This window comes from Plecotus auritus, assembly GCF_963455305.1.
Source record: "Plecotus auritus genome assembly, chromosome: 8".
Lineage (NCBI taxonomy): Eukaryota > Metazoa > Chordata > Mammalia > Chiroptera > Vespertilionidae > Plecotus > Plecotus auritus.
In genome coordinates, this window is record NC_137782.1 from 10128756 (window position 1) to 10155934 (window position 27179).

The 27179-nt window shown below is 44.5% G+C and overlaps 1 protein-coding gene across 1 annotated transcript; it reads left to right on the plus strand.

The window, feature by feature from the left end:
- Nucleotides 1-403: 403 nt before the first annotated feature.
- MEX3C (mex-3 RNA binding family member C) lies at nt 404-19505 on the plus strand. The gene is made up of 2 exons (XM_080684571.1): nt 404-1228; nt 16493-19505. The coding sequence occupies exons 1-2, from the start codon at nt 514-516 to the stop codon at nt 17713-17715; spliced, it is 1938 nt and encodes a 645-aa protein (XP_080540697.1). The 5' UTR covers nt 404-513; the 3' UTR covers nt 17716-19505.
- The last annotated feature ends 7674 nt before the right edge of the window (nt 19506-27179 follow it).

Consider the following 27179-nt stretch of genomic DNA (forward strand, 5'->3'; position numbering starts at 1 on the left):
CCGGCCACCCAATCAGAGAGCTCCGGGCAGGAGCGGGGCGGGACCCGAGGAGAGGGTGGGTGGGTGGGGGGCTAGGGAAAGAACTTCGAAGGCTGCGGGAAGGCGAGGGCCGACTCCCGGAGATTAAAACGCCCAATCAGAGCGCGCCGGCTTCATTCGGAGAGCGGCGTGGGGCGTCGCCGCCGCCGCCGCGCGCGCCGGGGGCTGGTTAAGGCCATGGAACAAAAGAAAGCCTGAGAGGGAGCCGCTGCCACCTCCGCCAGCCCGCCCCGCCGCCGTCCCCACCCACCCACCTAGTTACCTGCCTCTGCCTCTGCCCCAGCCCCCACCCCAGCCTCCGTCTCCGGGCGGCCAGGCGCTCCCGAGCCCGGGTCGCCAGCCCTGCCGCCTCCCCGGAGGAAAGGTGTTTGCGCGCTAAGCGGGGCCCGGGCCCTATCCGCCATGGGGCCCGCCGCCCGCCGCGCCTGACCCGGCCGCCGCCGCCGCCGCCGCCATTGACAGCGCGCCGCCGCGATGCCGAGCGGCAGCTCCGCGGCCCTGGCCCTGGCGGCGGCCCCGGCCCCTCTGCCGCCGCCGCCCCCGCCGCCGCCGCTGCCGCCGCCCGCAAGCGGCCCCGAACTGGAGGGGGACGGGCTCCTGCTGCGGGAGCACCTGGCCGCGCTAGGCCTCGACGACCCCAGCCCCGCGGAGCCCGCCCCGGCGCGGAGGGCCGCGGCGGCGCAGGGCCCGGCCAGGCGGGCGGCGGGGCCGTCTCAGGAGGAGCGGACTCCGCCCGGCCGGCCCGGGGCCCCTGAGACGGCCGAGCTGGAGCTGGAGGAGGACGAGGAGGGGGAGGAAGCGGAGCTGGACGGAGACCTGCTGGAGGAGGAGGAGCTGGAGGAGGCGGAGGAGGAGGATCGGCCGTCGCTGCTGCTGCTGTCGCCGCCCGCGGCCGCCGCCTCCCAGACCCAGCCGATCCCGGGCGGGTCCCTGGGGTCGGTGCTGCTGCCCGCCTCCGGCTTCGATGCCCGGGAGGCGGCCGCGGCGTCGGGGGTGCTGTACGGAGGGGACGATGCCCAGGGCATGATGGCGGCGATGCTGTCCCACGCCTACGGCCCCGGCGGCTGCGGGGCGGCGGCCGGCCTGAACGGGGAGCAGGCGGCCCTGCTGCGGAGGAAGAGCGTCAACACCACCGAGTGCGTCCCGGTGCCCAGCTCCGAGCATGTCGCCGAGATTGTCGGTCGCCAGGGTGAGTGCGGGGAGCGGGGTTTAGCCGGGCATGGCCCCGGGCGTGGGTGAAGAATCCAAAGAAACGAGGTTGGGGCCGAGAAAGCGAACCTGGCGAGTCCCCCAAGTGCACCGCGAAGGGGTCTGGGAGGAGCCGAGGGTCGACGAGAGGAGACAGGCCACCTTTCGAAAACCCACGGCGTCCCGCTCGTTTGCGTGTGTCGTGAATAAAAGGTGTTAAGTTTCTCGAGCCTCCAGCCCGGCGGTGTTCACTGTACTCGGGCTGTATTCGTGGAACGCCAGGCTGGCGTGGCACCAAAAACCTCAGCGAGGTGGCAAAAGGTCGGGTCGATGGTGCATTCGGTGTCGTGCACGGAAAGCTCCGAGATGGCAAGTGTGCGCCCCGACCGGCTTGTAAGAGCGCGCAGCTTGCCTTACAGCACCTTGTTCAGCTGAAGGCATTGGCAGAAATGGAGGCTCGTGCACAGTTCATTCTGGAGGGAAGGGGATGTTCAGGTGGTGGCTTTCACCCCCTCCCCGCCTCCCCTCCGCTCTTCAGAAACTTCGCTTTGGAAGTGCAGCCTAACTCTCAGTTGATGTATTCCTCTGGTGCGTTTTAACTCTCGAAAAGGCACATGGGCTACCTTTTTGCACGCTTAAGTGTACACGATGAAGAAAAATGGACCAGTAAGGTCCCTGAGTTAAGGAACTTTAGGCATTTGTGCCGTTTTTGTACATTCTCTTTCTCACTTGCCAGCACACCAGTACTGCAGACTGACTCCTCCCACATTGTTCAGACAAAGGACCTATGTCTCCGATTCCTGGAGTAGATTTGTGAAGGTGGGGGAAGGGGATGCCCGAGTACCTCTGTATCCGACATGTTCAGGGAAGGTCCAGTGCTCTAGTGTAGCCTTTCCCCCTGGGTTAATTATCACCTGCAGCTGCCTTCTTACAGTAGGGGTTTGCCTGGTTGGTACACGTATCCTTGCTGTTAGGTTGAGAGCATTGTTGGGGTCAAATAAAGAGAAGTGATGGCGCTGCTGCTTAAATGATCTCATCTTTCCCAAGTGGTCTAAAGTACACATAAATAAGAGGTCTGTTGAAATGGTGGTTTCAAATATCAGAGTTGGCTCATTTCTTACCTCTAGGATTTTAATAAGAAAAACCCATCTGAAATCTGGATGGAGCAGATAGCTTATTTCAGACCTTTGATGATTGGTACTTAAAGGCACTGTTCAAAGCTGATGCCTTTCAACTGAGAGTTTATGACTAGAGTTTGATAAATAACTTTTGCATGCTTTGAGTTTTTGCGATACTTAAGATACTAATCCAGGAGGGAACTATTTCGCCTTACATAGGATAAAATTACAACATCTCAATTTATGGATCCAGAATGAGTTGGCTATTCAATTAAGAACTTCAAAGAATTGTGGCAGGCAGAGTTTATTCATGGCAGTTGGGAATGGAAGGTTGATCAAAGATGTTGGCCTTGAGAAGCTAACAATCTTAATAAACAGTGGAATGTCACTAAACTGTGTAGTTAATGGCACTGACTGTGATGTGTGACAAACAGAAGTCACACATAAGAGAACATCAACCCTGGAAGGCAAGACTGAAGAACATAAGGAATGGTGTGGAGGAATAATCTCTAGGTCTGATTGGAAAGTTGCATTGTTTTGGGTTTTTTTGTCTTTGTTTTTTGATGCTTAAGATCTGTAAAGAAGTGGTGAAAAGCTCAGAAGGTGTGTGTTTAGACCAGTGGTCTGCAAACTCATTAGTCAACAGAGCCAAATATCAACAGTACAACGATTGAAATTTCTTTGGAGAGCCAAATTTTTTAAACTTAAACTTCTTCTAACGCCACTTCTTCAAAATAGACTTGCCCAGGCCGTGATATTTTGTGGAAGAGCCACGCTCAAGGGGCCAAAGAGCCGCATGTGGCTCGAGAGCCGCAGTTTGCCGACCACGGGTTTAGGCCATAAACAGTCTTATCACCATACTAGGATGCCACTTCCTTAGCACAAGTTCTAACAGTGTGCTCCTGGTGACAGTTTAGGATATCAAAGGAAAACATTTACATGCCAGTTTTACTAAGGGACAAGGTAATGTCACATCTTTTGTGTATTTAGTTTAATGCAAACTTTTTCCTTCTCTGTATTAGACCCTTTTAAAGCACTATGAAATGGTCTTTAATTGAAAAAACTGTTATCTTTATACAAATCCATGACTTAAAAGTAAACTGAATTCATTTCCAAGTTTTTATTTTGTACCATCTAATAAACTGCAGCAAACAAAAGAAAGTATTTATTTTTATTTTTAGGTCTCTGCTTAAATGGTTAATAAGGATATGTGAATCTGTGTCTTAGGACATGGAGACGAATTGCTAACTATTCCTTATTATTTTCCCAGAATTCACAGTACTGTAAAAAGTATGTCATCATCCTCTATCTTATCTTAAGAGCAGAAAGTCTTGCCCTTTTGCTGTTCTGAACCATTCAACATTGACCCCTGTGCCACTCCCAGCCCCTCAGCAGCACCATGGTAAAACTTGTACTTTCCTGCAGGAGAACTGGGCAACTTCTAACGTAGGCGTCCTTTTACAGTGATACTTTCCCTTTCCCCAAGAGAATAAACAAGGCAAGTCATTTAATTCATTTGCCTTGAATGAACTAAATTTTCATCTTTAAGAATTTTCTATCCCTGCCATTTCATTCATTACCGGAAGTCATAACTTTCTGTTTGACATCTCTTAATTGGGTTGGGAAATAATTACGATACAGATAAAGACATTTATGACTTCAGCTCCAAAGCAAAGAACAGGATAAACGGAATTCTGAGTCAGAGAGACTAGCAGCTCATGCAGATGGCCTCTGGTTCCAGTGTCTTCCAATAAAGCAAACTGCTGCTTTTGCTAGTGATGAAAATTGGCAGCGTGTTGGCCTCATGTACAATCCCCAATAGTGTGTGGTTGTTTCAAATGCTAAATTGGCCCCATTTTTTAAACCTTGCATTTCATTTTTAAACCAATAATACTGTAAAATAAAGCCAGGAACTAAAGAGCTTATTGGTAATCAAAGAACTTTTAGAACGTAGACATAGAAAGTAAACCTAACAGATTTAAGACTTAACTTTTTAAAATGTAGTATTTACAAGACACCTTCACAGTGGTTAACAGGTTTAAGTCGACAGACTTTGTCCTAATTTGCACAATCATTGATACCCGGTTAGACTAAAAAATGAATTAAAGTAGAACAATAGACTTATTCTTAACTATATTATAAATAAATCTTGGTGTCAGAAGTTCAGTTGGTTTTAAAAAAACTGAACCCAAGATTTTATGTTACTGTTTAAGAAAAGTTCCATTAGTGACTAATGGTGGTTTATGTGTTTTCTGGCCTCACAGTCTAGAAAAGTCGTCTCCAGCTTTTTAAGAGTGAGGGGAAAATGAAAATTGGAGTTCTGTTATTTTTTCTGCACTCCAGGGGAGTTTCTTGCACCCTACTTTGGCTATCGCTGAGCTAGACCCTTTTGGAATGTTTTTCTTTATTGAGCTGCTCTTGTCTCCGGTTTCATAGGGTTGGGACCAAGCTCCAACACCATTGAAATAAGGTATATGCATGTTTAGTCTTAGTCTTGCTATACAAATACTCCCTCTTGGAGAAGAAATATACATCTCATAAGAAGATTATTCAGTTTAAGGATAATACTAAAGCACAGTGTCTTTTTCTTTTTGTGGAATGGGGTGGGGGGAGGATTGTTGGCCTTCTCTCTGCCAGGTAGTATGCTAAGTGCTTCCCTGAGGCCTTTTAACCCTGCTGGGCATTTCTCCCCCATTTTACAGATGCAGAGACTGAAGTTCTGAAAGGTAACTTGCTCAAATGATGGTACTTGGATTTGACCAGTTTGATGTCAGAGATTAGGGTCTCGCTCTACATTGCTGCCTCAGCACTGAAGCATCCTGCTCCCAATGATTAATAATATTTTGGGTTAATTTCTGCCATAATCAAGAGTTAGGATACGATATTTTTAGAATGCATAACTTAAAATTTCATCATTATTTAAATTACCTTAATAAAATTTTGGTATCTCTACTACTCAGAAGGCAGAGTTATCATTCTAATATTCTTAGGTCTGTGAGTCTAATTAAATTTCATTGTCATTTTATAGTTTAGAAAGTTAATGTGTGTGTGTATATATATATATATATACGCTAGCTTTAAAAATTAAGTATTGTAACTTTTTTAGGCTTTAAAACTTAAATTTAGTTGATAATTGTATTACCTCCGGGACCTTTGGGAAAGGTTCAGTTATTGTAATTGTTCTGCAAATTGATGGGTAGCCTACTGCCTTTTCTTCCTGCCTTATTCTGCTAATGAACTATTTTGATTCAGGAAATGGAAAATAAAGTGGTAAATCAAGGCTGTATTTTATATTCCATTACCAACAACCTAAAACTGACCCAGGGAGTCAAGTATTTGAGAACTGTTACTTACTCTGTTAAGAGACTTTTATTTAGATAAATATTCAACAGCGTTTATGGGTTGAATTCTAGGTAGTTCTTCTTACATCTTGTTTTCAAACAAGGGTAGCATGTAGTTATAGGATGGTGCTAATGTTTTGTGGATTTGGTTTTGAATAAATTTGATATTTGTACAAATTAAAGTATTTAATATCTTGCCTTAAAGCTGAATACAAAGTGTGTTATAATGTATGTTTTAATGTAAAAATGCATGTTGTAAACTACTTCAAATTGCCCTTAACAGTCTTTGCTCACCTCTGGTATTTTGGAAAGAGCCAGAAATCAGAAATTAAAATTCCCAAGTTCTATTATGTGCCAGTAACTCGCTTTATGATCTTGTACAGGTTGATTAAACTCCCGGGCTTCATTGATACATATGAAACTAAGTGGTAAGCACATATTACTTTTGTGAAGTTAAATCTGAAATTAACTTGAACCACCCTGTTTAATCACGTTCGCCTTTCCTTGGCTTGCTGAGCAGTCTCATCCATTTTACTCTTTTCGTGTGATAGAACTAGAACCCTCTGACGTCTGAATGCCTGTCAGCTACACGGCACTTCTGTCCAGATGGGTTTAAATGATGCTGTGGTCACAAAGAACCCAGCTTCTCAATATTAAAACAACAGAGGTTTATTTCTACCCACAAGGGCTCTGATCGTTTTAGTCATTCAGGGACACAGGCCAGTGAAGCAACCACCATCTCAAATGTTGGCTGGTCTTCCCCTGGGCCAGAGGGATGAGAGACAGCATAGCACATGCTGGTCTTGAAATGTCAGGCCCAGCAGTAATTACCAAAGCAAGCTGTCTGGCCACACCTAACTTCAGGTGGTCAAGAAAGTTCATTACAGACCTGGCCTGTGGCTCAGTGGTTAGAGCGTTGGCCTGCAGACCTCCGGGTCCTGGGTTCAGTTGTGAGTCAAGGGCATGTACCTCAATTGCAGGTTCCCCAGCAGGTCACTCTCTTTCTCTTTCTCTCCCCCCCCCTCCCTTCTGTTTTTCTTACCCCTTCTCGCTTCCTCCCTTCCACTCTAGAAATCAATGGAAAAAAAACACCCTTGGGTGAGGATTAAAACATAATATTAAAAGAAAGTTCATTACAACCATGTGCCCACAGGAGAGAGCCAGAGCATTGGTGACCAGCCATGATGACTATCATGAGTATTATTTTTAAATCTATGGGATTGTTAACAAGATTTTTTAAAATGTCATTTATGCAATGTAGGATTTGTGATTTAAAATTAAACTCAAATTGGAAAAAAACATAATGATCATCAGATATTAAATAGGAATGTTTAAAACTTTGCAGTTTAAAAACTTCTGTAGGAGACTCTAAATAGATTATGGATAATCAATTTTAGAACCCCATTGATCTTTAGGTGATTCTAAAGTGATGTTTTTATTAAACTGCATCTTAATGTTTCCCAAATAGTTTTAAATCATAATTTGTGGGCTTATACCTTTTTTTCCCATGCTACCACTAGGTACTATATAGACATTTATAAAAATTAAATCTGATGTTTAAGCCTTTATAATAATTCTCTAATACTGAATTACCACATGCAACTATAAAATGGAATTATGCACAGCCTGATGTTGATTGAATAGCATTCAAGTCCAAGCCTTTATTTCATGACTGATGATGAGAATTTTAAGTTACACACCATAACTAGAGCACCTATTTCATGCCAGTGTTTGGAATTTAAAACAATTCCTGTGGGCATGGTTCGTTGCCTTTGTCCAATGAGCAGTTACTACAATTCATTGTATGCAGGGAAGCCTGATTTTACCATAAGTAGTTGTATCATGGAATAATAAGACTAGACCTTAAAGTAATAAAATTATTTAATGAAAATTGCAGTGTAGTTGAAGATAAGCATAAAGTGACTAGTATTGAGCATGGTTAGAAGAGAGTGGGGAGGGAATAGTTGCAGACAATTAGAAAATCTCCCCCAAAGGTTACCGGTGTTTGTGGACTGAACTTATTACTGCCCCCCTTTCTGCACCACTCTCCCCTCTCATTTGGCTTGTTCCTTCCTTTCCACCTGTACCATTTAGTGACATTGAACTTGGACTTGGAAAAGTTGATGGAGACAGGGTTTCACCATTTGTTGCCCATGTCCTTGAACAAATCACTTAACATCGACTGAGTTCCGTTTTACCTCTTGTAGAAAAAAACCTGTTCCATCCACTTGCTTTCCCTGGCCCCTCCTTGGCCCCCCATTTGTTGTGAGGATCAAGTTTGAGAAGATGTCGTTAGTACAATGTACTATACAATTGAATGTGTAAGAAATAGTAAAGTACATATGAGGCATAAGTAAAGTTTATAATTTGTTTTTCTACTGGATTTATACTCTGAGCATATAACTAGTTGAAACCATCCACGTGAGAGAGAAACATTGATAGGATGCGTCCTATGCAGGCCCTGACTGGAGATCCAACCTGTGACCTCTCTGTATCCAGCACTATGCTCCAACCAACGGAGCCACACAGCCAGGGCAGGGATGTATTCCTTAAATGTTTTTAACTTCCTATAGAAAATTAATTCTTTTTTTTTTTTTTTAATTACACCATGGAATCCTATTCAGCAGTAAAAAAGAAGGCTCTCTTACCCTTTGTGACAGCCTGGAGGGACCTGTAGAATATTATGCTAAGTGAAATAAACCAGAGGGCAGAACTGAATCTTGTCGTCTTTGCATCCTTGCTCCTGTTTGTTTTATTGAACTGAATTGTTGGATTCGAAATTTATCATTTCATTATTTGTTTTAATTTGCATATTGTGGTAATTAGGGTTTTCTTCCCTCTTGCTTCATCTTTAACCCTTTGCCTTAAGGAGCCAATCAAGCCCAAGTTGTTTGGAACTGCTATTTTTTTTTTTTAAGGGCAGTGGATGCTAATTGATTTAAGGTGTTAAATGTCTATGAATACTGGTAAAAAGCAAAACTGAAGTCACATGAATGAAGCTGTTTAGTTATCACTATGAAAGCAACTCAAAGTGAGAAAGTACAATTCTTGAAAATTTTGACTAGAAGAGCTACAAGATGCACATTTGAACCCTAGAAAGGAAAGCTATTTGATTTAGGAATACATTGCATTGCTGATCTAAGTAATTTATTTAAATATTAGATTAAGTTGTATACATAAGAAACATTCTTAATGGAATTTACTCTGATATTCGTCAATTTTTGAAGATACAATACTGCAATTGAGTCCCTTGTAAAGTTCAAGGAGTCTGTCTAGACCAGCTGTGGGCAAACTACGGCCTGCGGGCCGGATCCAGCCCATTCGGCTGTTCTATCCGGCCCGCGGAGCCGAAAGAGCGGAGGGTTCTCTTGCTCTCCCCTCCGCTCCTTTACTTTGAATTTATATTAGTTCACACAAACACTCCATCCATGCTTTTGTTCCGGCCCTCCAGTCCAGTTTAAGAACCCATTGTGGCCCTCGAGTCAAAAAGTTTGCCCACCCCTGATCTAGACTGTTCTAGGAGGTAAAGGATCTTATCCTATACTAGAGGCCCAGTGCACGAAATTTGTGCACAGGGGTGTGTGTGTCCCTCAGCCCAGCCTGCACCCTCTCCAATCTGGGACCCCTCGAGGGATGTCTGACTTCCTGTTTAGGCCCGATCCTGAAATGGGTAGTCGGACATCCCTCTCACAATCCAGGACTAATGGCTCCCAACTGCTCACCTACCTGCCTTCCTGATTGCCCCTAACTGCTTCTGCCTGCCAGCCTGGTCACCCGCTAACCACTCCCCTGCCAGCCTGATTGATGCCTAACTGCTCCCCTGCCAGCCTGTTTTCCCCTAACTGCCCTCCCCTGCAGGCCTGGTCACCCCTAACTGCCCTCCCCTGCAGGCCTGGTCCCCCCCAACTGCTCTCCCCTGCAGGCCTGGGTCCCTCCCAACTGCCTTTCCCTGCAGGCCTGGTCGCTCCCAACCGCTCGCCTGCCTGCCTGATCACCCCCTAACCACTCCCCTGTTGGCCCGATTGCCCCTAACTGCCCTCCCCTGCTGGCCATCTTGTGTGTTGGAGTGACAGTCAATTTGCATATTACTCTTTTATTAGATAGGATAGTAAAAGCGTAATAAGCAAATTGACCGAACAGCGGAACAACCACCTGGACGACCTTCCAGATGACCAATCCGGACCATGCTATGACACCCACTGGCGCCAGGCCAGCCAATGCAGGTGCGATGTCATTGGTCGGGGGCCAGCCATCACCCCATGATCACCCCGCAGAGGTAGACCCAGGCCACTGGCCAGGGGGAGGAGATCAATCGGGGGAGGGCTCCACAATCGCCCCAAAAAGGGAGGCCCAGGCCACTGACCGGCGGGCTGCAGCGGGTGGGCAGGGCCTCCCCCTGTGAGGGAAGCCTTGGTGCTGGCAGCCGGAGGGAAGCTGGTGCTGGCAGCCAGGGGAAGGAAGGCCTACTCTTGCAAAAATTTCGTGCACTGGGCCTCTAGTTTTACAGGCCTGGTGCATGAAATTCATGCATGGGTAGGGTCCCTAGGCCTGGCCAGTGATTGGGGTCTTCCTTCCCCCCTTGCTGCCGGCCAGGGCCGGCCTTCATTCCGTGTGCCCTCCTGGTGGTCATCGCACATCAAAGCAAGTGGTCAAACTCCCAAGGTGACAGTTTGCATATTAGCCTTTTATTGTATAGGAGGAGTGTTCAATAATATGACTCCCCTCCCCCTTTTTCTACTATTTCACAAAACGTGGTTTTGCCTAGTGAGAGGATAATGGAATTAAGACACTGTGGGTTTGAGATCTGACTTTCCAGTTGGGATATCTTGAGCAATTCAGTTAGGCTCTTTCCGGCTCTTCAAAGCACTCTGAAATGATTAAATGAGAATGTAAACAGTTTGGAAAATTGGGCTACAAATTTTTATTATTTGAAAGTTAGGCCTATTGTCTCATTTACTAATGAAGTACTTCTTTAAAAAAATGATTTTCAGAGAGGAAGGGAGAGAGAGCAGAAACATCAATGATGAGAATCATTGATCAGCCGCCTACTGCACACCCCCAACTGAGGATCAAGCTTACAACCCAGCATGTGCCCTTGTCCGGAATCGAACAAGGGACTCTTTATTCCATAGGCTGATGACGCTTTATTCCCTGAGCCAAACCAGCTAGGGCACTTAAATATTTTTAATATATTATTTAATTGTTGCAAAACTAAGTGAGACCTTATCTTTAATCATAATGCCTCACCCATTATCCAACCTACCTTTTCTTAGGAAAAGAATAGATGTATGTATGACTGTCCCAAATGCTTTTTAGACTTCAGAACAAAGAGGTGACTGTATTTCCTAGGAGTAGAGGGACTTGGTAAAAAAAATAAATAAATAAAAGCATTGGAAGGGACCTCGAGGTTGAATGACCCAACACTTGAAACCACTAGTAACTGGTGAGAGATCTGATTGAACCCGGTCTTGTAACTCAGTTTTGTGCTCCTTACATTGTTTCCTTAAACTGGACCTTGGAAGATTCATATGTAGTAGCTGTGGTAATAAGAGTCATACCTATGTTTGTATTATTATTGAGTTCATAGAGCCTTTCACACACAATCTCATCTTTTCCAGATGGCCATGCTTGTTACTCAGAAGCTGTGCGGCTGGGTGTGGGGGGAGGGGGGAGTACTGGATTGTGTCCTGGGTTATGTAGGGAAATACCTGAGCAGAGAGAGAAGAGGAACAGGCATGTTTCGGAGATGATACAATCTAGGAGAAGGCAGGTTGACTTCTGAGGCCAGCTGCTGGAGAAAACCTTAAAGAACACTTGGTGAGGTAAGGCCTGCCCAGATTAGCTGGTTAATCTTCCTGTTTTTAATGTGCATTGATTTGGACTAATTAAATTTAAATTGCAGACTAATTCTTCATCTGGTTCTTTTGTTATGAGTACATCGTTCCACATGCTTAATGGAATTGAACAGTGGCCTTAAAGATGATCTAGTCTAGTGGCTTTACACTTTTCTGACTGGCCCCCATCCCCCAAGCTAAGGAACATTTTACACTGAAGCCCATTGTACACACATTTTACTGAAACATTTGGAACACTTTGCGTTCTTGGTTTTTTGGTTTCATTTTGCTTTTTGTTTGTTTCTCAATGCTGATTGGACCCATTAAGTTGCTAATGCAAACCCATAGTGGTTTGAGAAACACTGAAGATACCACCCTTTCAGGTCTTTCAGCTCCTCGCCCGCCACAGAGGACCCAGTCTCCTCGTTAATCGCTGAGGCAGCTGGTAGGAGCGGCTCTCTACCCTGAGAAGCAAGGCAGGACCTCTGCTGTTCCAGGGAGTGAGAGGACCAGAATTCTGGCTGCAGTGACAGTGATATACAAAGGAGAAGTGGGTTTCTCTTACACCAGGGAGGTAAATTAGAGACTTTTTATTTATTTTTTTATATATTTTTATTGATTTCAGAGAGGAAGGGAGAGGGAGAAAGAGAGAGAGAAATATCAATGATGAGAATCATTGATTGGCGGCCTCCTGCACGCCCCTCACTAGGGATTGAGCCCGCAACCCAGGCATGTACCTTTAATCGTAATCGAACCCGGGGCCCTTCAGTCCACAGGCTGACAACACTCTATTGATTGAGCCAAACTGGAGAGGGCTCATTTTATTTTTTAATTACTCTAATTTAATCGTACCTTTGGAAAACTAGTCATTTGTATGGCTCAAAGTTTATAAAAATCGGTGTACAAGGGAAGTTGCCTCCTTCCTATGCTGTCCCCCTAAGTCAGTGGTCAGCAAACTCATTAGTCAACAGAGCCAAATATCAACAGTACAACGATTGACATTTCTTTTGAGAGCCAAATTTTTTAAACTTAAACTTCTAACGCCCCTTCTTCAAAATAGACTCACCCAGGCCGTGGTATTTTGTGGAAGAGCCACACTCAAGAGGCCAAAGAGCTGCATGTGGCTCGCGAGCCGCAGTTAGCTGACCACTGCCCTAAGTCAACCAGTTTTGTGACTGCACAGTATTCCATTATGTGGCTGTACCAGCGTCTCACTAATACAAACCATAGTGCATAATATAATGCAAAGGTCATTTTGCACTTAGGCAAGTATTTCTACAGAATCATTCTACGAGTGGAATTGCAGGGCCACAGGGGTACCTGCAGTTGTAATTTTGATAGACATTGCAAAGTGCCCTTGGCCATAAATAAACGAGCTTCTTCCATTTCTTCCTAGCACTGGTTTTGACCTTACAGGTGGAAAATGATACCTCAATTCACATGAAAATGGGGATTTTTGTGTTCAGAGCCATTTATGTATTTCCTTCTGTGAGCTGTTTCTTTTACATATTTTTCTGTTGGGTTTTGGTGTTTTCATATGTAGGGTAGAATATGTGTGTAAGAGAAAAATTACCCATTTATAGTATGCGTTGTAAATAATTAATATTTTAACCTTGTTAAGGGTGACTTTTGCCAGGCAACGATTTTTCTTAAAGTGCATTTTATCAATACTTTTATAGCTCTGAGTTTTGTGCTGTTCTGAGACTATATTCATTTATGATTTTTTTGGTATCTTTGAATTTTCAAGTACAAACTCAATCTACAATACTCAAAAAAAGCTTATCTCCACCTGAAAAATAATTATTTTTTTTTCTCCTTTAGTTTGTGTCACCTACTTAGAAGTCTGCCAGTTCAAATTGACCCCACCTTTAGAATGTATGTGTATTCTAGAAATTGTGTGCTGGTTGTTCAGAACTCTAGATGTTTCCTGTAGAAACAAGGTTATGATTGATGAGGTTCACAGTAGAGAGAGAAGAAATACTTCTGTTTTTTTGTTGGCAATAGCTTAAAATTAGCTGGCTTTGCTATCTCCCTGTAATCACTTTTCCCCTCATCTGCAAAATGTATGCACATGACCCTTTGGGGCAGTATAAGGCCTATCTTACTCCCCCATCTCAGCAGTAGTCCGTGCTCAAAATGCTCACCTTCTGTCTTCCTAATGAGCCGTATACTAAACACCTCTTTATTAGATCTAGCCATAGGCCAGATAGTGTTCTGTGTGCCTTTAGGTATGTTTTCTTAGTTAATAATATGCCTGCTAGGTGTTAAACAAAAAGTATTCTAAGCAGCAACTGGTGGTTGATTATAGACTCAGAAGTGTTTATTTAGAAAGTTGCTTAAGGGTGGAAAGGGGCCAGTCCTTAGGCTGATCAATTCTCCGTTTATCTTTAATAGAAATTGCCACTGTTGTTCTGCAGGATGATCTTTTCCGCAGGGCCTTCTGTTCGGAATGTCATTCTAACTCCCTGGAGTGTAGAGTATGAACAGTTATAGCGATGTGTTCGCATCATCCTTTTCAGAATTTCTTAGACATCTTTCCATCAGTCACACGTTGTCCAATGGAAAGTAGTTTCGGTTCTTAGCCCCAGGCATCACCTACTGTGCAAACTGGGAATCTCCTGAAGCTCCAGCCTGTATAAATGGTAGGTAGATAGGGAAGTTCTATTGCTCTGGTCTTCCAGTTGGCTTTCTATCATGGAGCAAAAGTGTTTTCCTGTACTCAGAAGTTGCACTATCCATGTAATCTTCTGGTAGTTCATTATAGATGTAAATTTACAGCAGCACTCTTTATAATAAATAAAAACTTCTGTGTTTTGCAATAACATATTTCGACTCATTGTAGTAATTTCTTCATAGCCCCCAAGCTACCTCCTCCCTTTGGCTCCTCACCCTCATCCAGCCACCGCTGCCCCCACCCCCACCCCCACCCCAGTCTCTTCGACCGCATATAGCCTTCAGGTTAGAATAAACCTAACTCTCGGTGTTTTCATGATAGAGACCTGGGATCCAGCAGTGAGAAAGCTGCTGTTTAGTTCTGCAGATGGTTGGAAAGGACAGGAGCTTCATTTGTTTGGAGATCTGAAAGTTGCAGGGAGGTTGATTATGCTGTAATTGAAGTCAGCAAAATCAACTCCTTTCAAAAAGGTTGGGTTAGCAGTATGAGGCCAGAATATGAAAGTCTTGAAAAGCTCAGCAGAAAATGATTAGCTACAAAGCAGCATGTATAAGAAAGGCCCAGTATTGTGATATAGAAAAACAGTGATCTTTGTTTCAACAAATGTATGGCCACCCATGACATATACTTACAGTCAAACCACTCGGTGCTTTGAGAATGCTTAGGAATGGCACACACACCAGCCCTAAGGGGGAGAGTCCTCTTAGAAGGTGAGGCATCTAAAGTCAAGTCCAGAGTGGCTGGCAGGAGTTCAGCAGTCAGAACTGGGAGGTACAGAGGCGGGGACAGGAACATTCTAGTCATGTGAGAAACGGTGCAGGGAGGGGAGTCTAATGTGGTAGTGCACACTGCAGAGCTTAAGTGGGGAATGGGAAAAAGAGAGTGGTAAAGAGAGAAAGCTAGAGAGCGGTACTCAGGTTCCAGGTAATGAGGGGCCTTGGGTGCCATATTTACCTTAAAGTAAAGGGGAGCCATTAAAACACTTTATGCAAAGAATGATCATGTGATGTGCTTTATTTAGAGAAAGCATAATTTGACTGAAGTGAACATAGTAGATTGAATTGAAGTCTGGCAAACTGGAGGCAAAGAGACCTGTTGGAGAAAACTGTTGCAGTTATGTAGGTTAGAAATGATGTATATAAAGACCTTAGGACATCATGAATATATTTGGGGAGCCAAAAAAAAATTCAAAGGGGAAAATTTAAGAAAAAGACCTGCCCAGATTGTGATAAGTATCTTCAACAGCACCCGACTTCTTTATTTGAGGAACTAGAAATGGCATGATGCATTCATGGGAATAAATCTTTTCTGGTAAGTTTCATGTTAAGATCCTGGAAAGCTGTAAGCTGTGGTGGTGTATTTGACATGTTAAGTTACAATTTGAAGCCCTCTAATCTTACACAGTTGGCACTCAAATGGGTAAACACTCCAAAAAGTTGATTAAAGAATCATGTGTAGTTAGGCATGTTGTCTTAGATGTTTTAACTTAAATATACTTAGGCTTTGGGGCCAGAACTTTCTGTTTGAGAATGGGTCTGCTAACCAGAATTGTCCCTCTTCAATAAAACCACATCCAATGCCTATGTTCCATGCAATTTCTAATATTTATTTTGAATTTAGCAAGAATTTTATGGTGAGTGCCAAGTTACTCTATATTACTTTTTTTACCCCATCGACTTTTCATGCAAATACAGTGTCTTTTTTATTCATATTTCACTGATTTATGTGAAACTTAGTAAGCTTAATACTTCCAACTGATGGGAGCAAACGTGAAATGACTTACTAGCCATGAGCACTTTGCTATTGTCATCAATTGAGCTTTACAGAGGAAAGAGTAATGTTAAAATTATAATTAAGTGGAAGTGGAAGTGTCGTAGAGTATAGTTGTATTAAATTTGAAGTTCATGGACTAACAAAACAACAGTAGATTTTCAGGTCAGAGTGGGTTTAACCACGGCTCTGCCACTTGCTAGCTGTGTGAACATGGACAAGTCACACCATTTTTGTGTGCTTTATTTTCCTTCTCAGTGAAAGGAGTATAATAATTCAGTTCTTAAGGTTATTGTGTAGATTGGATGAGGTAGTCGATATACATTAACGGTTTTCTCTGCCAACAATACCCTGCAGGGTAGTAAACTCCCAAAGCTTCGGCGGCTGGCCCACTCCTGGCATAGCGTGCTGGGTAGGGTGCCCCGGCTGCCCGGGAGCAGATGTGCAGCTTGAAAGCAGCACTCCGCCTTGTCTCTGTCAGTATTGTGGAAGTAGATGTTGATTCTCATGATGTTTTCTTTCTAACAGGTTGTAAAATTAAAGCGCTGAGAGCCAAGACAAACACGTACATCAAGACACCCGTTCGTGGTGAGGAGCCCATCTTTGTTGTCACTGGGCGGAAAGAAGATGTCGCCATGGCCAAAAGAGAAATCCTCTCCGCTGCAGAGCACTTCTCCATGATTCGTGCATCTCGAAACAAAAACGGCCCTGCCCTGGGCGGGTTGTCAAGCCCTAATCTGCCCGGCCAAACCACCGTTCAAGTGAGGGTCCCCTATCGCGTGGTAGGGTTAGTAGTTGGACCCAAAGGAGCAACTATTAAAAGAATTCAGCAGCAGACCCACACATACATAGTAACTCCGAGCAGAGATAAGGAGCCTGTCTTTGAAGTGACGGGGATGCCTGAAAACGTGGACCGAGCACGAGAAGAAATAGAAATGCATATTGCCATGCGCACAGGAAACTATATTGAGCTCAATGAAGAGAACGATTTCCATTACAACGGTACCGATGTCAGCTTTGAAAGTGGCACTCTTGGCTCTGCGTGGCTCTCCTCCAATCCAGTTCATCCTAGCCGTGCAAGAATGATATCCAATTATCGCAATGATAGTTCCAGTTCTCTGGGAAGTGGTTCCACAGATTCCTACTTTGGAAGCAATAGGCTGGCTGACTTTAGTCCAACAAGCCCATTCAGCACGGGGAACTTTTGGTTTGGAGATGCACTGCCATCTGTAGGCTCAGAAGATCTCGCAGTTGATTCTCCTGCCTTTGACTCTTTACCAACATCCGCGCAAACTATCTGGACTCCATTTGAACCCGTTAACCCACTCTCTGGCTTTGGGAGTGATCCTTCTGGTAACATGAAGACTCAGCGTAGAGGAAGTCAGCCATCTACTCCTCGTCTGTCTCCTACCTTTCCTGAGAGCATTGAACACCCACTTGCTCGGAGGGTTAGGAGCGACCCACCTAGTACAGGCAACCATGTTGGCCTTCCGATATACATCCCTGCTTTTTCTAATGGTACCAACAGTTACTCCTCTTCCAACGGTGGTTCCACCTCCAGCTCACCTCCAGAGTCAAGACGAAAGCACGACTGTGTGATTTGCTTTGAGAATGAAGTTATTGCTGCCCTAGTTCCATGCGGCCACAACCTCTTCTGCATGGAATGTGCCAACAAGATCTGTGAAAAGAGAACGCCATCATGTCCAGTTTGCCAGACAGCTGTTACTCAGGCAATCCAAATTCACTCTTAACTATATATATATACATAAATACTATATCTCTATATGGACTCGTAAAGGCATGGGTATAATGGTACCCCAGTAAACTTCCTAATGAATTCTTATGACTGTTATCAGGCTTTATTGGGATTAGGCTAAAGTTGTTAGTAAACTTATAAAAGGCTGCTATGGTAACACTAAACCTAAGTGGTCTCTTGTCTATTAGTTTGGTTTGAATTATTAATATTATCCTATAGACCCAGAGACATAGCTTGTGTAAGAATTGCTAAAGCTGAAGTTCAACTCGCTTGAGTGAAGATCATCACAGGTTGTGTGAGCCTGCAAGAAGAGCGTACACGTCTAAGATTTCCAAACTGGTCCCAGAGCCTACCCACATAAGGAGTTTATGGAGGGTGCTTGGCATTACAGATGACTCCGACACTCCAGGGCTGCCTTCTTTACACTGCCAGTTTTGACAAAACAGGTTTGTTTTTTATTTCACAACAACTTATGCCTAATTCTGCAGGATTGCAAGCAACTTTCTAGTGCATTGTGACTTAATTACTGGTAATAATAGGGCTGGTGGCAGTTTACTCAATCACTGGTTATAATTTGGGACAAAAACTGCTCCATTGACCTTCATCTCGCCCAGCTGGTATGATCAGTGGATCAGGAACGCAATTGTGTCGATTGTGAATTCCTACCCATTGCCTCCCTTGGTGAATGTGGAAATGGCCACCTGGGTATTCCCATTTCAGGAAGGGTTTTGGGGTTCACCTATATTGGCTAATTGAGGATACGAACATTCCATTCATTAGTCTAATCAAGCTATTGATTAATATTTAGACTCTAGATCAAAATGTGAAACATTTTATGTTCAATCCATATTTGTCTTGCACATTATAAATATATTTTTATTTTTTAGTAATTTAGGGAAGGGGGGGAGGGAGAGAGGGAGAATAATGCCCTTAGTATAATTCACAAAAGCAGCTGTGATGACCTCCAATCAGTTTACTTCATTTCAAAACTATTTCTAATCACAAGGGAAGATTTAAGATACACTTTTACATTTCACCTGTGGATGTCTGCAACTTCATCCTCAGTATCCAAATCTATGCTGGCATTGAAAGGACAAAACATGATACTGGTGGGTTTTTCTACTAATTATTTTTTGAAGCGTTATTTTCCCAACCAAAAAAAAAAAGGAGCTTTTTTTTTTTCCTCAGTATAACAAAAATTGAAATCCTATGTGTATTGAATAGTACATAGATAAATTTTATTTTTTATTTTCACTTGAAGAGTTACATTTCGTATAAAAGTTTACAAATAACGGTTTTTATTTTGATTTTTTTCAGTATAAGAAATTGCCTTGATGGCATATTATGATATAATGCTAATTGCTTGTAGGATAGTTAAATGTCAGTATTGAAACCTAATCCTTAGCGCCGTCTTGTAGATAAGAACGAATGTTCGCCAAGCATGTATTTTGTATTTTGTTGCATTGTACACTGCAACTAATAAGCCAAGGAATCGACATATATATTAGGTGCGTGTACTGTTTCTAAAACCACAAACTAAGAATGATAAATTATCAATATAGTTTAGTATTTGCTAATTTTACTACTCTTTTGTTATGTATATGTAGGGAAGTTATAGGGATTATAAATTCAATTTGAGTAAAGTTTAAAACCATATATTTTATGATAAAGGGCCTTTAACTTAAGATGGCCAAAGCACTGATATTATATATTTGCTGTAAAGAGAATTATAAGAGTTTTATTTTTCTGATATTAAAAGTTACTTAATAAAGACTTGTTTCCATTAACTTGAATGTATTCTCCTTGGTGTTTTTCATGTAATCATTAGTTTAGACTGGAAGGTACTATTTATCAAAATTGAATATTTCCTTTTACAAAGTTCCCCTCTCCAGCTACCTGTGTTCTTGGGTTTTTTTAGTGTGTTGTTAATGTTTAATATGTCGCTTATGTTCATATCTAAATTTAGCCTTTAAATGGTGTCACATTATAGTAAAATTAGATTTAGCTAGTTTAAGGTGTTTTTTAGTTGCATGTTTATAGTTGACCACAAATCATAACTATCAAGCTTATTATAAATAAAACTAGTGGCCCGGTGCATGAAATTCGTGCACATTAAAAGGGGATTAATTAGAGGAAATAATTTAATATTGCTATTTGCCCTTTCTCTATAATAGAAGTGTCAGAGATGAAAGAAAATTAGTAAAATGAATATGGAAACCTTCCTCCTGTCAGAGTCTGGGGCACACCACGGGACCCAGAGTCAAGTCCCCACCCAACCACATACGCCTCAAAATCATGTGAGACCCAGACCCGACTCCCCCCCCCCCCCCCCCCCCCCCTCATTGGGATAGATCCAGACCTGGCTAGTCCCACCCTTGTCAAGCCCGGCCGGGCAGGGAACATAGCCTCAGGTCCCCTGGCCCGGCACCAGGACGGGGGTGTGTGGCCTGAGGTCCCCCAGCCCAGACTGGGGTGGGGGGCGTGCCTAGAGGGCCCCCCTCAAGCCCCACTGGGTGGGGTCATGGCCTGAGGTCCCCCGTCAAGGTCCGCCAGATGGCGGGAGGCACAGCCTCAGGTCCCCCAGCCCGACACTGGGAGGGGGGAACAGCCTCAGGTTCCCTGTCAAGCCCCATCGGCAGGGGGGTGCAGCCTCAGGTCCCCCCTGGGTGGGGGGCGCAGCCTGAGTTCCCCCGACCCAGCACTGGGGGTGCACCTTGAGGTCCCCTGTCAAGCCCCTCCAGGCAGGGGGGCACAGCCTCAGGTCCCCTGGCTCAGTGCTGGGGCAGGGGGTGTGGCCTGAGGTCCCCCGGCCTGGCTCTGGGGCCCAGAGGAGCAGCCTGAGGTCCCCTAGCCCAGCACCAGGACAGGAAGCGCACCTTGAGTTCCCCCGTCAAGCCCCGCTGGATGCGGGCCGTGGCCTGAGGTCCCCTGTCAAGCCCTGCCAGGTGGGGGGCCCGGCCTGAGGTCCCCCAGCCAGGCGCTAGTGCGGGGGGAGCAGCCTGAGGTCCCCTAGCCCAGCACCAGGACGGGAAGCATACCTTGAGGTCCCCTGTCAAGACCTGCCGGGTGGGGGGTGAGGCCTGAGGTTCCCTGTCAAGCCCCACAGGGGTGGGGGGAGGGCGTAGCCTCAGGTCCCTGCTGATTGCTTGTTAAGACTCCTTCTGGGAACTTGGCTTCAGCTGTGGGTGCAACCATCTTTGTGACAGAGTGATGGTCAATTAGCATATTCCCTCTTTATTAGGTAGGATAATAAATTACTTTTAAAATATATATATATTTTTTATTGATTTCAGAGAGGAAGGGAAAGGGAGAAAGGAAATAGAAGCATCAATGAGGAGAGAGAATTATTGATTGGCTGCCTCCTGCACACCCCTACTGGGGATCGAGCAGCAACTCAGGCATGTGCCCTTGACTATAATTGAACCTGGGGGACCCTCCAGTCCGCAGGCTGACGCTCTATCCACTGAGCCAAACCAGCTAGGGCAAAAAATGACTTCTTATACGTTAACTAAAACCCTGAATCCAACTTAGATGATTTAGTTTCTATCCTTTGTTGAGGGTTTTTTTCTTTAGAAAGAGAGGGAGGGAAGGACATCAGTGTGAGAGGGAAACAGCCATCAGCTGCCTCCTGCACTTGGGGATTAAACCTGAAACCTGGGATTAACCCCATAACCGTATTTAGGTTTGTGCCCTGACCGGAATGGAACCCGCCCCTTTTTGGTGTACAGGATGACACTCCAACTGAGCCACAACGGCCAGAGCAGAGGATTTTTAATCACCAAATATATAAAACGAGCTTTTTCTCCTGATAGGAAAGTACATGTATGGGGTGGGCAAAAGTAGGTTTACGTTCCGTATGGAAATGGGACAATACATAATGCAAGAATAAACTCTTTCATGTCCTCCTAACTGTAAGCCTACATTTCCCACCCCTGTCTTTAACTTTCATTTGCTAAGGTTTTGTTGTTGACAAAAATATTTACTCCATTGATGAAATTGATTTGATGATGCTGGCTGGAGTAAATGGTTGCCATTTGTTAACAAGCAAGCATAATACTTAGAGGTATTTACTACACACCCATAGTAAATCTTTTTTTTTTTTAATCTTTATTGTTCATAGTAAATCTTTTCATTGTTGGTGTTAGATGGGACTAAAAGACCTGAGTATATAGATTTGAAGGTGGGCAAAATCATTGCCCTAGAATTATGTTGCCAGAATTACCTTGCTAGTTTTAGGATTAGCCTCCAAGAGTATGGAAGTTAAGTTATTTGGGTGTGTTCTGGAATTTACAATTCCAGCAGAAATGAATAACCAGTTTCTTAACTTTTACCCACAATAGGGTCAAGATCTTTCAGAACCTTGAAAATAATCTACTTTGAAGGCTTTCTTTGGCAGAGGAAGCCAAAACTTTGACATTCATGTCAGCCTATATCAACACTTTAAGCAAGTTCCAAGTCTGGGTCTGCCTTCCTCTCGTGCCTGAGGGAGTTTTCTTGCTGGTGGAAGTGTTGAGGGAGAGGCTCCAGACACCCTGTGGGTCTGTGTTTCCGGGACTCGAGTGCAGCCCCACACAGGATAATCTGCAATGTGAACAATCTAAAATTAGGAAAACACTGAGAGGGACTTGACAGTATCCCTTTTTATAACCTTGGAGAATAGATGTGACCCTGAAGAAAACATTTGGTTTGGTTAGCAGCAGCTTAATTATGATATGTAACGATATGTAATTCTTTCTATAAAGGATTTTAACAAAGGAATCTCCTTGCAAAATAAGTTTTTAGCAAGAGTAAAGGCTAGATAGAATAATTAGGTTTAGGGACCTGGAATAGATATGTTATTACACTTCTAATTATTACTAGTGAATCCGTTAGCATAAAAACAGACTGGTTCACTCTCTGCTTCCTCTTTCCCGCCTTAAATTTCTACTTATTCACAGTGAGTCATAGGTGTAAAGAACTAAAGGATGGAAACTAGTCATTGTAGTTTATTTTTACTTATTTATGTATGTATTTTGTTAATACTCACCTGAGGATATTTTTTCCATTTATTTATTTATTTATTTTTTTAGAGACAGTGGAGGGTAGTGGGGGTGGAAGAGAGAGAAACATCCATCGGTTGCCTCCTGCATGTGCCCGATCCAGGGGCCAGGGATTGAGCCTGCAACCGAGGTATGTGCCCTTGATCTGGAGTCGAACCAGAGACCCTTCAATCTGCATGGGCTGACACTAACCATTGAGCAAATAGGCTAGAGCTAAGCATTGTACTTTAAAGACCAATCTACAGCTGAGATCGAAGGCTTCAAAAAAGATTGAGGGAATACTTGATAGCCTTGGTTTTCCCTAATGCTGAAAACATTTGTAAATTACCTGGATTTAAAGCCTTTGAGGTTCACTATTAGGTGACAGAGGAATAGAGTAATAGAATTAACAAATAGCCATGCCTATTGTTGTTAAGAAATTGTTACCGAGTACTGTCGGTGGTGTAAATTTTCGTGAGAGGAAGACCAGAACTACAGAGAGAAACGAGAGATGGGCTAGTTAGTTTCTTCCACGTTGCTAGCGTCTACAAGAACTTGTTGGAAGTCCTTTTAAGAGTGTGTGTGTGTGTGGAGGTAACTGTGTACCTAAAAGCAGCTCTCAAAGCTACTTGAAACAATCTGCTCTACCCCAGTCCAGGACTTGCCCCCTGTGGCCAGCTGTGGGTGAAAATCAAGAATGGACTATGAATGGGCTCTTGGTTGTGTTTGGATTAAACAGCAATTTTCCTTTGTTACTTTATCCAGTGGTCGGCAAACTCATTCGTCAACAGAGCCAAATATCAACAGTACAACAATTGACATTTCTTTTGAGAGCCAAATTTTTTAAACTTAAACTTCTTCTAAAATGCCACTTCTTCAAAATAGACTCGCCCAGGCCGTGGTATTTTGTGGAAGAGCCTCACTCAAGGGGCCAAAGAGCTGCATGTGGCTCGAGAGCCGCAGTTTGCCAACCACGGCTCTATACAATACAGGATTTGTACTTGGGAATTTTGCACATTTTAAGTCATCCAATGGTAGTCCTTCGCATGTTTTTAATTCTAGAAGTTCCACTGGCTACCTTAGGTTTGTCTGTTCAATGTATGGATGAAGGCTCAGAAAAGTGCTCCTGGGCTAAGCCTACAAAACTTATTTCCAGCTTTGGATTCCGTTTTCATTCAAGTTCCTTTCGTTTCTGGCGGCAGTAGAGGGCACCTACTCCTGTATTTTGCAGATTAAGTACTTGAGTCTTATTTTCCTTATCTGTAAAATGGAAATAACCTCCTAGGAGGAAGGACTACATGAAATTGAAGTAAGATGAAGACCTAGAGATGCCGGAAGTGATTTGCTTTCCTAGGTAGCGTCCCTCTGCTGGTCCTTTTTAAACCCAGCATGAATGACCCTAATAAAAACATTGAAACGCTGCTGAAGGGCAGTGTCAAGTAAAAGTAACAAGCCTTTGGGTTTTAGACCACCGACCTCTGGTTGGGTGACCCAGTTAGAACAAAGTAACTCAGGTGCATAATCATATTTAATCTTTACCACAGCCCCAGTGGTAAGGGACTATTATCTCTATTTTGCAGAGAGGAAAGAAAAAAAAAAAAAAAAAAACAGGTTTAAGAGCTTAAATAAATGGACTGAAGGTGAAAATAAAATTCCCCAAATCTAAAAGCATGTTCAGAAGGATTTCAAAAAATGTCTCAGTTGTTTACAACTGAGGTGGGAGCATTTTGCATTCAAGTCAGTGGTTCTCTAATTCCTGGGCATGCCAGCCGAAAGATTTCAGTAGCACTTAATGCAATAGGGTTTCATTTGTATTGCAAACTACCATGACCAGGAAGAACTTGGGCTAGAGTAAGGCACCAATTCTTGTTTAAAAATTGTTTGTGGCCCTGGCCAGTGCAGCTCAGTGGTTAGAGCGTCAGCCCGCACACCAAAGGGTTACCTACCAGTTCAATCCCTGGCCCCAGTCGGGGTGCCTGCAGGAGGCAACCAATCGATGCATCTCTTACCTCGATGTTTCTCTCCCCCTCCCTCCCACTCTTTCTAAAAATCAGTGGAAAAAATAGCCTCGGATGAGGATTGACAACAAAAAAATTTGATTCGTGGACTCATACTGAGCATTCTAAAACGCTCCACCAAGCAAATGAAACGTCACAATTGGCCAAAACTTTTCAAATCAGGATTTTCACTTGGGTTGTACATTTCATCTCTGAGGCCATAGCATGAGCAGATGGTGGCCTGTCCAGATCCCTTGGTTGCTGTTCTGAGGAGTAAGTCATGGACCTTCCCTTTACTTAGTGCTTATAATCTCTCAGTGTGCCCGTGCCTTATCCTACAAAGAAAATAAAAAATGGGGGACCAACCTCATCTATTTTACTGGTCCACAGTTTAGCCTCCAGCTGCTTTCCCATTCTGATCCTCCAATTTCTACTGCTTTTTCACATCTTCCAAAAAAAAAAAAAAAAAAAAAAAAAAGCTGTTTAAATCAGTGCACTGACCTATGAGCCTCACTGTGTTGGAGGTGGGGGGTTCCCACACCATCAAGAGCAATTCTCAGGCATCAGTAGGGTGTCCAAAAATGCAGCTCCATTCCAACATTATTGTCAAACAAAAATCTAACTCCATGGCTGAAGGTCTTTTTAGAGGAAAGGGTGTTTTGGGCCATTGCTAGGAAAATGAGACCAGGCCCTGGGCATGGAGTCTAAGCCACCCACTGCAGTGCCAAGTGGAAAAGTCAACCCGCCATCCTGGAGGTGGCAAGCATTTGTTTGTTTTTATATTTTATTGATTTCAGAGAGGGGGAGAGAGAAATATCAATGATGAGAATCATTGGTCAGCTGCCTCTTGCTCACCCCACAGTGGGGATCGAGCCTGAAACCAGGGCCTGTGCCCTGACTGTGACCTGGTTCATAGGTCGATGCTCAGCCAAGGAGCCATGCCAGCCGGGCCACTTCTCCATTTTTACAAATCATATTAAATGTGCTAACGAGTTTTTACACATCAAGTACGGGGAGAAAGATGAAAGCTCTGCATGAATTGCATTAGCTGTGGACAAAGGGAGTGGGAGAAGGCGAATCCAGGCCAGCAGCTCTGGGAAAGGAACGGGGCCCTTAAGAGAGAAGCCTGCTCCTTGGGATTGGTTGTAGACAGCAATCCGGAGAACGTGGATTAACCAGAAGCGGGCACCTGGCTTTCTATCTATCCTCTTAGATAATCTCGGAAAGAGCCACCTGGAAGTTAATTCAGAGCTCCCTCATACACTCGGGGATGTGAGCAGTCACGTCTTGTTAGCTGGCCCACAGCAGTTTATGAACAGGCTATCAGGGGTCCTCAAACTACTGCCCGCGGGCCACATGCGGCCCGCCGAGGACATTTATCCGGCCCGCCGGGTGCCGCTGCCTGTCCTGCTTAGCAGCCGACTCGTCCCGGGCCCGCAGTGCACATAGGAATTTGTTCATAGTTTCTTTTTTTAAACTATAGTCCGGCCCTCCAACGGTCTGAGGGACAGTGAACTGGCCCCCTTGTTTAAAAAGTTTGAGGACCCCTGGCTAACTGCTCTGTCTCCCGTTCAAGCCCACTATAATTTAATTGAGAGCATCTCAGAAATTTTCTCTGGTCACTATCTACCTGGCGACAGCGTCAGATTCCACAGGTCCGGGTCTCAGTCCTCCTGCCCCCTCTGCCACGTCAGATGCCCGCTGCAAGCCCAGGCTCACCTGGCTATAATTCAGGCTCTCAAACCCCCTCCTCGGGTTTGATTAACTTGCTAGAGTGGCTCACAGAACTCGGTTCGTTTTACTTACTGCTAGGTCAGTGGTTTATTATCGAAGGATACAACAGGAACAGCCAAACGGAAGAGATGCATCGGGCCAGCTGTGGGGCGAGGGCACGCAGCTTCCAGGCTGTCTCCATGCACCTCACTCCCCATCTTCAGGCATTCACCAGCCGGAAGCCCTGAACCCCGTCCTCAGTCCATTACAGAGTCATGCATGATTCATTGAATACCTGGCCACTGGCAATGGATTCTACCTCCAGCCCCAGCCTTAGGGGAAGTCCAGAAGTCAGCTCCTTAACGGAACAAAGGACATGCCAGACACCTTGGTCTCTCTCTCTTCACCCTGCTCTACCGCATCCTTGCCCTTAAGCAGTTTACATTCTAATGGAGATGCCAGTCAAGACCCCCGATCAGGCCCCCTTCCTCACAAAGCTGTCTCTTACCCTTTCCAGGGACTCTGGAGATCTCTGTTGCCTGACCCAGGCCACTGTGCCCGGGGCTGGCTCATAGCTCCCAGGCCTCCGTCTGCTGCATTGCCGCCTGGGGCAGACTGGACGTCCACGGGCCAGCCCCCGTCAAGTGTCCTTAGAATCTATTAGGTGAAAGGTACTGTGTTTGTGGGACAACAAGGAACTGCGCCGTCTGGGTCCATGTTCTGGGGGCCGA